Below are 15,123 nucleotides of genomic sequence, written 5' to 3'. Positions count from 1 at the left end.
TTGGCGCTTGTCCACTTGGGCGCCACTAGAGGCTCAGAACGCCTGAGCATCTGCTAACCCTCAAGCTTTGTCTAACTTGACAATGAAGTCTCTGTTGATCCTTGGGGTTCAAAAGCCAGTGCCGCATCATATCCACTGCTTTAATTGAGAGGGAGAATGAAAGATGAGCCATCGGATCAAAGATCAGTAAATGTACTTAAAGGCCGGAGCGAAAGTTCACCTAGTGTATCACTTATCTCAGCAAAATCTCACCCTCTGTGCTCTAAAGGTCTGCTGGGTTCTCCTTGTATTTCAGCCAGTCAAGCGAATGGGAGACCATGTCTGGCTCTCCACGCAAGGTTGGTCGATCCAGACGGAAGTCTGGCCCACTTTGCAGTTTATTCTGTCCAAGAACCGTTCACTTGTAGGAAAAGACTGTTTGTCATAAAGTGAACAACTACAAATGGTTTAGGCTGATACCAAATCCTATAAGCTAATAATTAGCGTAATAATTTGGCTATAAATAAGTTTTTAGTATTTATTAAAGGGTTCATCCAAAAATGAAAATTAGCCCATTATTTACTCACCCTCAAGGCATCCTAGCTGTATATGATTAACTTCCTTTCAGACGAATGCAATTGGAATTACAGTATATTAAAAATTGTTCTGGCTCCTTCAAGCTTTATAATGGCAATGGGTGGGTGTTTCTCTTCATCAGTCCAAAACAAGTCTAATAAAGTGCATCCATCCATAATAAAAAGTATAAAGAAAAATAACCATATTTAAAACATAATAATCACTTTAATCTAGCTTGCGCTAACAGTTGTACACTGAAGCAGCTCCGGGTGTATGACGTAGGACGTATGCATTGCGCATGTGGTGCGAGTCTCATGAAAACCAACGTTTGTTTATACGAGGAAAGGTCTTCTCTTGGCTTAAATCGAAATCCTCCCACATTTTTCTTTACAAATCCTCATTTTGTACTTCTAATTTGTAAACATTGTTTTGTTTTGATCTCTCCACTGTGCCAACATCCTTTGTGAACCGCTCGAAGATGCTTTCATGTACAACTGTCAGCACAAGCTAAAGCAAAGTGATTATTTAGTTTTAAATACGGATATTTTTCTTACAAAACGCATTGATTCACTAAAGGAGGCCTTTATTCACCCCCCGGAGCCGTGTGAGGCACTTTTTTATTATGGATGGATGCACTTTATTGGACTTGTTTTGGACTGATGAAGAGAAACACCTGCCTATTTCATTATAAAGCTTGAAGGAGACAGAACAATTTTAATATAACTCTGATTGCATTCGTCTGAACAAAGAAAGTCATGTACACCTTAGGGTTGTGCCGATAGACGATAGTGTTGTGTATCGACGATAGTTAGAGATAACGCCAGTTGCTGATGCCTTTGACGGTAGCAAGATGATTATTATTATTATCCATCAAAAAGGCACGTAACTTTAGTGATGCAGTGCAGAGAGTCGGTTCTAGGATGCTTCAGAAACTTGCCGTGGTATAAACACACGCATAGAGTGGCCACTTCGCCTTAACTCGCCGCATGAGTAAGAAATTTATTCATCATACAGTGTAGATAGATAAACTGATTATAACGGGAGTGTTTTTTTTAAAGTGCACCTCGCACTAGACTAGGCTACACTAGTTAGTGATGAAGTTTTTTGATAATGTAAATGTTCTTTGCTTGTTATTTGTAGCTGCTTTTTAAGATGGTGTAAGGATTATATTATCCAGCATTGCACAGTCATTAGGATAAAGGTAGTAAAATGTGGTTTAGGCTGAATTAAATACAATATATCAGAATCCGTCTGTATATAGGAAACATAAACATTCACCTCAGTAACATCTATATGCGTTCATTAGAATTACGATGCGATAAAATGGCGCTAAACATACACACATGAATTACACGGGCACCGTTTCTCCTCATTCTATATGAACTGAACTACAACATGAACTGATGACAACAATCAGACATACAGCGGTAACATTATTGCAGTATGACGGGTATAGAAAGATCTATTCATTCACATTCAAGCACGCACATTTACCACTCACTGAAGATAGCAGAGAATGAAACCGAAAGTAAACTTGAACTTCTCCGGCAAAACTACAGTCAGCACTCTGTACACGCACAACTTAGTCACATGCCCAATAACAAGACTACCCTTACAAAACGAATAAGGAATTTAGTACATAGAGATTATTAAATAAATTAGCACGATAGTATCGTTTATCGGCGATCTCACAGGCTGACGATAGGACGATATGAAAATTGAGCATATCGCCCAACACTAGTACACCTAGAATGCCCTGAGAGTGAATAAATCATAGGCTAATTTTCATTTTTGGTTGAAATAACCCTTTAATATATTTTAATTAGCTTTTATTTTCACTATTTAAAGCAGGCTTCAGAGCTTGGATTGTGAATCATTTGATTTTGATTGGAATTTTAGAGCGGGTTCGTGGGTCATTTTATTTTAGTCAGAACTTCGGGTATCATTTTATTAGTATATTTTTATTTTTTGATAGTTTGATAAGTGAGATTTCTGATTGAAGTCCTTGAAAATAAAAAAAAGTAGTGCTTGAAAAGTCCTTGAAAGTCCTGGAATTTCATTTTACAGTATATGTACGAAGCCCGTAGTCGACATTTTGTTCATCCCTTGTTGTTTTTACATTCTATTTCGTGGTTGTTTTATTAAAATAAGACTGTCAAAAACTCACAGTCCTAAAAGTTTAGGCCTGTGACCAGGTGTAGAAAACAAATGTGGAATTTCCTGTAGACCTTTTGATTTATTTCTGTAACTGCTTCTCAGTAGAAATCTTGCCTTGCTGCAGTCCGCATGTTGTGTGAGATGAGATCATAACTTGTTCAATATATAGCCCTGCTTGAGTCCATTCCGCCTGTTTCTTTTCTTCGTGCTGCTGCTGTTTGTGGGCTGTGCTAAAAGGTTGCGGTATGTATGTGGCTGGATATGCACCGTGGGTTAAAAGCTCATGTCACAAATGCACACAAGCAGACTGATGTGCAGTTTCTCTCTTTCAGAGTTGGAGTGGACCCTGATCAGGATTCTCAGCCCTGTGGGGACAGCTTCCAGGTCCTTCAGGGAGTAAGTCTAAATATATTTCTTTCCTCCTGCCAATTAAGCTTTTACCGTCATTATATTTCAAGTATTCTGTTTTTGCTGCAGACATGAGTGATTCTTCAAGCTGTACAACAAAGGAGACGTGTGCTAGTAATTTAAGCGTACATTAAAGGAAGAACTTTGCAATGCTTTAAAACCACCCACTCAGTAACATTGTGGTTTTGCACTGACAATTATCTGTAACGTTTATTACAGAAAATGTAAGAGTCTCATTCTGAATTATTGCCACATCCTCTTGTTCCTTCTACACTTAAGAACTCATATGTTGCTACCCAAGAAAACCACACGTAAATACTTTCTTCCGGTTTTTTGGCCTCTTCGAAAAGGTGCATGCCTGCCTAAGTGTTATTTGTGGAGCGATCTTTCGTAAGATAAATCGGACCCCTTCAAAAGTAGCCAACCTTGACATCTCTCAGCTCAAACGTAGTGTTTGAAACCCGTGGGTGTGTTTTTGAAGACCTGTGAATACATGCACCAATCCAGAGATACAAGTTGCTTTTTATATCATGAATTGTTACTGAAATTAGAAAGGCATAGCTAATTAGGAATGGACACATTGGAAACTAATGAAATTTCTCCTCTGTTCATCCTGGTTTAAACTAGTTCCATTATAGGTCAATGACAGAAATCAGATCAGTAGAAACCAATCATCTTCTGCAAAAGCACAAGGACGCAAAATTCTGTCATCATTTGCTCACCCTCATGTTGTTCCATACAGCTGAAAGCCACTGACTTTCTCCACACCTTGGAAGTCAGTGGCTTCCAGCAACTGTTTGGTTGAAAGAAACTCATACAGGTTTGGAACTACATAAGGGTAAATGATGACCAAATGTTCATTTTTGGGTGAACTATCCCTTTAAGAAAACAAACTCAGGAGAGAGGACTTTTATTTTCCACTGTAAATTATTTCTCAACATTACTGTCAGATAGTAAACGGTTGAACAGACATTAGTGAGTTTCTGGGAAGTCTATATGGCGTGAAGAGAACCTGGTTAGAGGCTGAGGTGGTCTTCCTGGTCTTTAAATGGCTTTTCTTCTGGGTTTTCTTCTGTCTTTCTCCCTTTTGATAGCCCTTAGTATTTCTATTTGAAACACAAACATGATAGAATTATATTATAATGTTTAATGTTTGAGACAACCCACAAAATTAATTAAAAATTGTACCCTTTAAAATGTACAGTAAAATAAATATGAGGCTATCCTAAATTTAAAGGGTTATTTACAATGTTTTTTTTTTAAATTCATGAGTCTCTTTAAATGCAAATGAGCTGCTGCTCCCCGCCCCCTTTCCAGAATAGAGCTGTGCCTTTACAGCTTGTACCTCAGATATTCTGCTAAAAAAAACATCTGTTTGGTTTTGATTATCATTTCTATCACACTGAAATCATGCGTTTTAAACCATGTTAGTTTAAACTTCTTATATTGGGTTTTCTGAGTGCACACATCCGAATTACGCACACAGAAAGCGGCTGCCACACGGTATGCAAGTACTAAACTTAGTTCTCTTTTATGTTGTATTGCGCTTAAACTGTCAAATACACACAAGTTTATGTCAAAAACACACAGTCGGTTATGTCTGTGAAGGTAAACAGCTAGGAAAGAAATTGCATGTTCATATTATATCTGTGTGGCAGCAGGTTTTACTACAGTATTACAATAAGGCTTGTGCTCAGCTGTTTAACTGTCAACTTTAGATTTTAATCTGTGGCGGAAGGAATTAGTTCTCAAAATATTGCTGTTGTTTTTCCTCATTTATTTACACACTCGTGCCGTCGAACTGTTGTATAAACTTTAATATCACACTCGTAGATGTGAGATATGGCTGAGAGATATATATATATAACCATATGTCAGGTATACCCGTATGATATTGCTCATATATTATTTAAAAGGTAAAGAGTGTTCTTTTTGCACCTCTAATGTCATCAAACGTTATTCCACTACTGGCCACATAATACCAGGTCATATGGAGAAATGGTCAAACTTGTGAATGAGTGTAATGGAACCTTATACTTAACTGTTTATCATCAATATACAGCACACACACTCAATATTCATCCATATTTATCCACTGACTTTGTATATGTGGTAAAACCTTAGGTCTCCCTCTGTACTTCCAATGGCCAGTACATTTATCCCAGTTCATCTAATCTCATGAGTTCAGCTTCAACTTCAGCTTCATTGCATTTAAAGAGATTACAGATTAACGCCATCACAAACAAGCTCACAGTAAATCTATACTGCAACCTACCCTAAGCTTGCTATATTCCTTTAGTGTTCACACTATAGTCAGGACCGCTGTAATAAGATTAATTTTTAAATAGAATTTAAATAAAACGTTATTAACAAACCGCATATTTGGAGTCAAAACAAGTACATTCTTGCCTAAAAAAACTCTTAAAACTATATTCCGTGACAAATAAACAGTATTATTTTATAAAATTATAGTGGATTTGGGCATCAGCCATGACACTCACTGTGAGAAATACGGCAACTTTGGCAAGTGGCGTGTGATAATATGTGACCCTGGACCACAAAACGAGTCTTAAGTCGCTGGGGTATATTTGTAGCAATAGCCAAAAATACATAGTATGGGTCAAAATTATTGATTTTTCTTTTATGCCAAAAATCATTAGGAAATTAAGTAAAGATCATGTTCCATGAAGATTTTTTGTAAAATTCCTACTATAAAAATATCAAAATGTAATTTTTGATTAGTAATATGCATTGTTAAGAACTTAATTTGGAGAACTTTAAATGTGATTTTCTCAGTATTTAGATTTTTTTTGCACCCTCAGATTCCAGATTTTCAAATAGATGTATCTCGGCCAAATATTGGCCTATCTTAACAAACCATATATCAATAGAAAGCTTATTTATTGAACTCTCGTGTGATGTTTACATCTCAGTTTTGTAAAATTTAACCTTATGACTGGTTTTGTGGTCCAGGGTCACATATAATATAATATAATATAATATAATATAATATAATATAATATAATATAATATAATATAATATAATATAATAAATATAATATAATATAATATAATATTAGGTTTTGACAAACTCCAAATTGACAACTCGATTGCAACATGGATTGTTGTTGCAACATGGACACTCAATGATGAACATAAAACAATATATTGAATTTAAAGGTCATTTAAAAAAAAAAGACAGTCTATTCAATTATTGACTTGTCTGCCACAATATTGAATTGTGCTTTGATTTATGTTAATTCAGTATTTGCTAAAGCTACAGTATATCATATATATATATATATATATATATATATATATATATATATATATATATATGTGAAAAAGTTTGCATAACCCTGGCGTAGGTGATACAAATCAGACTGACTTCCTCTTTCTCTCCTCAGGATGGATCCCAGTCAGAAGGACAGAGCAAGACCAAGCAGGAGAGTGCCTGGCTCTTTAGACTTTGGTATACTTTTGACCACAAGTATCCTTTTCAGCATGCAATTCACAACAACACACACTTGCACGCTTTTGTGGTCTTGTCATTAGGATCTCAAGCACGATTGAGCATTACTTCTCTTTCACCGTTCTCTTCTCCGCTCTTCCATGAGCCTAGCCAGTGAGATTACATTGGCTCCATGCAAATGACTAGGAAAAAAACATCTGCTCCCACACCATAGACAATGACAAAAGAGAGAGACACATTGATGAAACTCGCTAAAGCGGATCTGGATGAATATAAATGCGTAGTGAGAGCGAGGAAGGGATGAATAATTCCAAGATTTCATAAGATAGCTGTTTCTGATCAGTGGTGGAGTTCCTCCGAGGCCTTAACTGAGCCTCTAAACCCCCGAACTGACAAGCCTCACCCTGCTTATGCAACTCCCAGTCCAAAAAAAGTGCCAGCCTGAGCTTGGCACCTCAATACGAGTCACTGGAAATGTCATTACGGACCTTCTTTTCACAGAAAGTCAAATGACTACAGTCCGCTTTCACAAAGCCTTCAAGTCCTGAATGAAGAAATCAATGATTCTTCAGCTCTCAGCAGGGCCCATCCACTGCAATTATTTTGTGCTGAGAGGTTTACTGTAGCCGTACCTTTTCAGCAAGACAGTCGTGGGTGGTGAGAGGAACAGAATAGCAAAGAAAGGGGTTTTATTTAGCTCATGGTTGCTAGAAATAATGCTTAAAGGTGAAAGTAGCACGCATGCATTTTCTCACACACACTCAATCCGCTTCCTGCACAGCTGTGTCTGGCCAGCTCCACATGTGGTGACTCACAGGTCCTCAGAGCTTATGTCAGATGTTTATTAGAAAACTTAGCTTGCGATTTTCTTTCTTTGTTTGAGCTTGCGAGTGTGTTGCCTTATTGCCTCAACAACCTACCCAACAACATTCAGTTCCTCTTGCACAGGCCCTCGGGAGTGAATTAATGTGTGTTTGTGTGCTTTCCAAAAGGCCAGTTCTTATTGGATTGGCCAGCAGCCTGTTTTATTTCATGTTATTGGAGATATTTTTCAGTGTATACCTGGCAATCTCTGTCTAGCTCTGTAGGGACATCCAGTTCAGGTCCCCCTCAAAGATATTAAAGGCTTCCAAATCTATCACAGGGTGTTCTTGGTTTCAAGCCACCGACACTTTGCTGCCGCCTTCTCTATTTTTATCCCCATCTGTCAAAAATAAAAAACCTCAGTATTGCTGCCAAATGCGTACTAGCTGTCCTGCTTAGATCTGTGTGCGCTGGACTCTGAGTGAACTATTTAAGGGGATGATGATCTGTTTACTCCATGATAATGAGGCTGAGACTCAATCATATCTGTTCCAAGATGAGCTCTTGCTGCCAGGCTGAATTTTGAAGCTTATAAGCAGTGCTATTTTTGGTTTGAATTGATTGGTTGTTTTGAAATGTTTGACTTGGATGGATTTCGGAAGTTTAGCAGTCATTATTGGTTTAGCCCAAAAAACTATTTTTATCATTTACTTTACCAGAGTGCTTTTTTTAATTTTAAAAGCCTGTCCAAACTGCTCTTTTGCCTACAGTGAAAGTTAATAGAACTGGGTCTATGTACAGTCAAACCAAAAGACACCAGATATAATTTTTGAGTTGCTGGACACTGTAATTCATTTGAATGAGGAAGATAGCAAAATAAAGTAGACTGAAATATTATACCCAAAAATTCTTCATATAGTGCTCTACCAGTACCACTGATAAAAATTTGGGACCTAAAATTAAATTTGACACTTTGAGCTGACCATGTTTTGTTGCATGTCTTTCTATCAAAGTTATCTGACATTATCAAGATGAATTTGTTCTGACACAGTTTAACTTTGAGTTCTTGTCATATTTTATTACTATTTTCTATAGTGAATAAACTGTGATAATGTGAGAAATGTTGAAGGTTTCACTGTACGTTTCTAGCAACTGGTAAAGAATTAAGGTATGATTAGCTAATGTGAGTACTTTATACTTTACTACAGCGTGTAGTTAACTTTACCATACATGCATATTTTCAGTCGTTTTTGGAATTGAAAGTAAATGTAGAAAGAACTGTCTATATCAACCATAGTCCACTCCAATGTGACATGTCTGCCTGGCATTGACACTTCAGCAGAGCTTTTTCCCTTAACACAAGTACAGTTACCTGAAGCCTATCCTGACCCATAGCGGTCCCCCTTTGACCTCCACTCTCCCGGCCTGCTGCGGTCCACTGGCTCGATGTCTGACCAGCCCTCAGGCCTATGAGGTAAGACCACATACGCACAAAGTTATTAAAGCGGTCATCCGGTGCCACATGCACTTTTACAAGCAGTTTTGAACTGAAATGTGTGTTAGGAGTGTGTGTACACAACCACCCTAGAATGACAAAGATCCGCCCAGTAGTTTTCTTTTAATTTAGTAAAATAATTTGCCTCTTCTCATATCCAGCCATTCTCAGATGCCTGTTGTTGTGGCGTAACACCGACAGAGGCCACTCCTGCGATAGTTGATAGACAACAGTGTTTTAGCATAGACCCGCCCCGAGTGTAAACTGACAGCACTGAGGGAATGTGACCGCCGATCTACCTAAATGGGTTCATGTTTATACGAATCATTTCTCACCATACTGCTTTATAAACAATGGTCAGTATAAAGGTTAGCTTTGTAACGCTAGATGGTTTAAAATGGTGTCTGGGGCAGCCGTGGCCTAATGGTTAGAGAGTCGGACTTGTAACCCAAAGGTTGCGGGTTCGAGTCTCAGGTCCGGCAGGGATTGTAGGTGGGGGGAGTGAATGTACAGCACTCTCTCCACCCTCAATACCACGACTGAGGTGAGTCCCTTGAGCAAGGCACCGATCCCCCAACTGCTCCCCGGGCGCCGCAGCAATGGCTGCCCACTGCTCCGGGTGTGTGTTCACGGTGTGTGTGTGTGTGTGTTCACTACTGTGTGTGTGCGCTTGGATGGGTTAAATGCAGAGCACAAATTCCTAGTATGGGTCACCATACTTGGCCTCACGTCACCTCCTTTCCTTTCCTTTCCTTTCCTTAATGATTAAGATGTTATGTAAATACAAGGACGGAGTAAGTTATGTTAACCGATCACTTTTTTGTTCTTGTTCAATCAGCTATGCCTCAGTAAACACACAGTGTTCGTCTCTTTACCACAGTAAACACACTGCGTTGAGCTCTGTACCACAGTAAACACATCGCGTTCTTCTCTTTACCACAGTAAACACAGTAAACACACCACATTCGTCTCTTTACCACAGTAAACACATTGCGTTCTTCTCTTTACCACAGTAAACACAGTAAACACACCACATTCGTCTCTTTACCACAGTAAACACATCGCGTTCTTCTCTTTACCACAGTAAACACAGTAAACACACCACATTCGTCTCTTTACCACAGTAAACACATCGCGTTCTTCTCTTTACCACAGTAAACACAGTAAACACACCACATTCGTCTCTTTACCACAGTAAACACATCGCGTTCGTATCTCTCTCAGTACTCTACTCTGCCAATTATATTTGAACAGTTATTTATTTATGAAATATATATGTATCTGTTTATTCATTATCTTTTTAAAAATTGATTTATATTATTTTAGATATAATAAAACTAAAAATCAAATATTAAAATGAAGAAATATCTGTTGACTACTTTTATAAATTGATTTTTTTTAGTTAATTTCTTTTAATATATACAACCGTTAATTTACTCTAATTCAAAGTACACTGCTGTTCAAAAGTTTGGGATCAGTAAGATTTAAAAAAAAATAAAATTATGGAGTCTCTTATGCTCATCAAGGCTATATTTATTTGATCAAAAATACAGAAAATATTGCAATTTCAAATATTGATTTCATGTTTTAATATACTTTAAAATATAATTTATTTCTGTGATGCAACGCTGAATTTTTATCAGCTATTACTTCAGTCTTCAGTGTCACATGATCCTTTAGAAATCATTCTTAAATGCTGATTTATTATCAATGTTGGAAATGTTCTTTAAAAGAAAAGAGCACAATTTTAAATCAGCATATTAGAATGATTTCTGAAGGATCATGCGGCACTACAGACTGGAGCAATGATGCTGAAAATTCATCTTTGCTTCACAGGAATACATTATATTTTAAAGTATATTAAAATAGAAAACTGTTATTTTAAATTGCAATAATATTTTACAGACTTACATTTTTGTCCTGTATTTTTGACTAAATAAATGCAACCTTGATGAGCATAAGAAACTTCTTTAAAAAAACATTACAAATCTTACTGATCACAAACTTTTGAATTGCAGTGTATGTAAAATCAAAACTTGTACATTACCCATTAACAACATAGATCCAAACTTATATATATATATTTTTTAAATAAACTCATTGCCTATATAAATGCCCCCTTATTTGCTAGTATATTTGTCGTTTCTTCACACAGCACTGCCACGGTTCTAAGGAAATAACTTATTCTGAGTTCCTCAACAGCACGCTTTGGTTTCCATAGCTTGCTTTCTAATGTTGTTGCTGCTCTGTGAAACCCTGTTTGAAAAGAAATAAGAGAAAGACAGACAGACACACAAAAGCACTGGGGCTTTTAGACTGGACACAGACCCGAAGGAAGACGCATTCAGTTCACAAAAGAGCCTTTCATGATGCCACTCTCATGATGGTGAGCCCGAAAGGCGTTCCAGTATCTCAAGCATGGAGAACACAGTTATTCACAGCAGTCACAGGCCCATTCACTCCTGCAAATTCCCCTATTCACCACAATGTTCATACTGTAGCTCGGGCTGCTTGGCTGTGCTCTCAAACGTCTTGCAGTCTTAAATTGTGCTGTTGGGTCACAATGAGCTTAATGTCCTGCAGAACTGCTTGATCGCCCACCTCTCTCCCACGTAACACAATTATGCCCCTCATAGCCGCAGCGGATGGAGCGTTGTGAATACCAGCAAAGAGTGATGTGTTTGCAGACCTATAAAGAAGATAGTTCTTACCTCAGAACATGAGTCATCGTGATGTTTGTGTTACGTACATCCTTTTAAACTGGGTCAGTTCATCTAAATACCCCAGTTTGTCTGTCTGTATATATTTCTATTTCTCTTTTCTTGTCTCGATTGTTCTCTCTTGGCCCTTTTTAAACCTGCCATCTTTATCGGAGGTCACTGTCTCAGACTTTTCCTTTGAATTGCATTTTCTTGTTTCTTTGCTTTTTCCCCAGCTCTCACTCTCCGTTACCACAGTCTACATCTAGGTTTCATTTCCATATTCACTTCCTCCGTCAGTTTTATTAATCGCTTTCTCATTAAGTCTGAAAACAAAAAGAGAAATTTATTTATTGCCTTTACATATTCCTCATTTTTCTTTTTATTTTTGCTTTGGCTGTTTTTTAGTTCCTCTGGTTAAATCCATTTTGTATTGTTTCACATGATTAACAAGCTTTTTGTATTCTTGCAGTTTCCTTTTTGTTTAAAGGTCTTTTGTGTTGAACTTATTTTTTGTTCCCATATCACTTCATTTTGAAGAGTACTTTCGCAAAACAGTTCTCTTAATCATAATGGTTCATGTATAGAGGTTAAGTGTGGGATAATGTACTGTTAGCCAGTCACTGACGCAAAATATGCAACACTTACTGTAGTTCCGGTCCTGTATTTTGATTGGACAAGCATGGTCTCCAAGATTTTGACTGTTTTGACTTGGCTTCTCATGGAACTGTTTTCAGTTCCAAAGCAAAAATACACAAAATACAGTTGAGATCAAAAGTTTACATACACCTTGCAGAATGAAAATGCTAATTATTTTATCAAAATAAGAGGGACCATACAAAATGCATGTTATTTTTTATTTAATACTGACTTGGATAAAACATTGCACATAAGAGGTGTTTACATATAGTCCACAAGAGAAAATAAAGAATTTATAAAAATGACCCCGTTCAAAAGTTTACACACACTTAATTCTTAATACGGTGTTGTTACTTGAATGATCCACAGCTGTGTTTTTGTGTAGTTGTTTTTGATAGCTGTTCATGAGTCCCTTCTTTGTCCTGAACAGACTGTCCACTGTTCTTCAGAAAAATCTTTCAGGTCCCACAAATTCTTTGGTTTTTCAGCATTTTTCCAACAATGACTATGATTTTTGAGATCCATCTTTTCACACTGAGGACAACTGAGGGACTCATATGCAACTATTACAGAAGGTTCAGACGCTCACTGATGCTCTAAAAGAAAAATTGATGCATTAAGATCCGGGGGTGTAAACTTTTGAACAGAATGAAGATGTGTACATTTTTCTTATTTTGCCTAAATAGCATATTTTTTTTTATTTAGTACTGCCCTTCAGAAGATACTTGCGTGTTTCCAGAAGACAAAATAAGTTAAATTTACCCTGAGCTTTTCCCCCCCGGCTCTTATTTTCTCCTGTGGACTATATATAAACATCTTTAATGTGAAATATCATATTCAGGGCAGTGATAAATAAAAATAACATGCATTTTGTTTGATCCCTCTTATTTTACTAAAATAATTAACACTTTTGTAGGTTCTGCAAGGTGTATGTAAACTTTTGACCTCAACTGTAACCGGCCATACCAATGTAGGGTTCGTGCTCGTCTAAAAAAGTATAAAAGTCTTAATTTGCCCATCCACAAAATAATAAAAGGGTTGTAAATTTGTAAAGTTAGGCATTTAATGTTCCAATATAAATATTCCAACTCACCTTAAATCAAGATACATTTACAGATGCAAACTGTAGATATGTTTCATTCATCTTCAGAACACAAATGAAGATATTTTTGATAAAATCCGAGAGCTAGTTCTGCTAGTTTAGCAGAACAGATTTGATTTAATGTGTTTTAACATTGTAAATTGAAGTAACTTTGCTTCGCAGAGAAGAAACTTTACCATGATTTTACCCTAGTAACATTAATGTTGGTGTCTGTGCTAGTTTGATATAAAATATTACCATTACCATGGGTTTTACCATAGTAACAATGATTGTGGTTATTGTGCTAATTTGGCATAAACTATTTTACCAAAGTTTTATTATAGTAACACTGATTGTAGTATATGTGCTAGTTTGGCAAAAAACAAAACAACAACAACAATTGAATACATTTACCATGTTTTACCATTGTAACATTAATGGCAGTATCTGTGCTAGTTTGATGCACAGCTTTCTAAAAGTTTTTTTTTCTTATTAAAGTTGTGTTTTCATTGCTAATACAAAACATTTACATTTAGAAACCAGATTGTTCTCTTTATTTGCTTTTAAATTTACCTCCATATAATTAGCAGTATGTATGCTGTTAGCTCTGGGTTCTTCCAAATAATAACAGATTGTTTTGCCATAATGACTGATAAAGATCTACAATAATATTCTTATTACACGGCTGCTTGGCAAACGAATTAAAAAAGCAAGGAATATTGATTTGAGTTGAAATGATCTGTGAAGATGCCACAAAATAGTTTTCTTTTATCAAGTTTAATGGTCAAACAAATATTTGTTTGCAAAATATCGTTCCAAGCCATGGAATCAAAATATGAAAGGAAGGAGTACTAGTCTAATGTCTTTGAGAGCTTAAACAGGTGATCTTCACAGAATAAATCACACCACCCCAACCCATTAACATGGAACAGGCATTATTTAGATCCTTCTCAAAGGATTTAGCAGCAGCTATATGTGAAGCTAACTGTTGCGTAACAGAGTTTAGTTTGTTTGATCTGTTGGCACGCAGTGTAATCCTCTGGTGTAATTGTGCTTCAGTGACAACCCCATTCAATAGCACCCAGTGATTTTCTGAAGAACAACTAAACCCAGTGATCTGTGAATGGCAAGCCTTTAAACTGTGGGAGATGATGTATTCAAGAATGCTTGTTACATATGTATCACATGAACAGCTGTGTGAATTTGCTGTTTTGCAGTCATTGCTTATGCTGCCTTCAAGTCCACCCGGAAATCTCCTATATTTGAGTTGATCGTTATTGCGATGACACGTTTAATCTGGAAACAAAATATGATAGTCAAGTCTAAACAAATACAATACACATTGAATCAGGGACAAAAGCATATTTTTAGTGAAAAAGAACAAGTTAATATGTCTGTAATTTTTAAACAGCCTATATAATTTATTTATGCTTGATGTCTTGTAAATAAATAATGAAGCCAGCTGCATTAATGTCAGTCATTAGCTTACTTTACATTAGGTGATCATAAGCTATGTTGTATTTGTTAGGAATAATTTATGATGGAATGGATGAAAATTTATACACGCACCAAGGCGGTAATGCAGTCGAGACAATTAAACTTCATAAACCAATTCATCTTCATTTATTTACGCTTTTAACATGGTTACCACAAACAGTTTTTCCAGTTTTTAAAATCTCAAAATTTAATTATTTCTTTTTTTAAAACAAGACTTTTTTTTTTTTTTTTATTCTATTTAAATCTTAAGCATTTTTTATTTAAAAAAAAAAAATTAAGACATTTCTTTTAAAGGCTTTTTTCTCACAATTCTGAC

General features: G+C 36.4%; 1 protein-coding gene across 2 annotated transcripts in view; it reads left to right on the top strand.

Moving 5' to 3' along the window:
* slc9a7 (solute carrier family 9 member 7) overlaps positions 1–15,123 on the top strand; it is a 48,658-nt gene that overhangs the window by 28,494 nt on the left and 5,041 nt on the right. For both annotated transcript variants that reach the window (XM_073852457.1, XM_073852456.1), the window contains 3 exons: positions 3,045–3,108; positions 6,528–6,610; positions 8,765–8,870. In XM_073852457.1, the coding sequence (XP_073708558.1) occupies positions 3,045–3,108; positions 6,528–6,610; positions 8,765–8,870 (253 nt within the window). The remainder of the gene's footprint in view (positions 1–3,044; positions 3,109–6,527; positions 6,611–8,764; positions 8,871–15,123) is intronic.

Source organism: Garra rufa, chromosome 12 (assembly GCF_049309525.1).
Source record: "Garra rufa chromosome 12, GarRuf1.0, whole genome shotgun sequence".
Taxonomy (NCBI): Eukaryota; Metazoa; Chordata; class Actinopteri; order Cypriniformes; family Cyprinidae; genus Garra; species Garra rufa.
The sequence above is the reverse complement of the archived record's forward strand: the minus strand, read 5'-3'. Positions and strand labels throughout refer to the sequence as shown.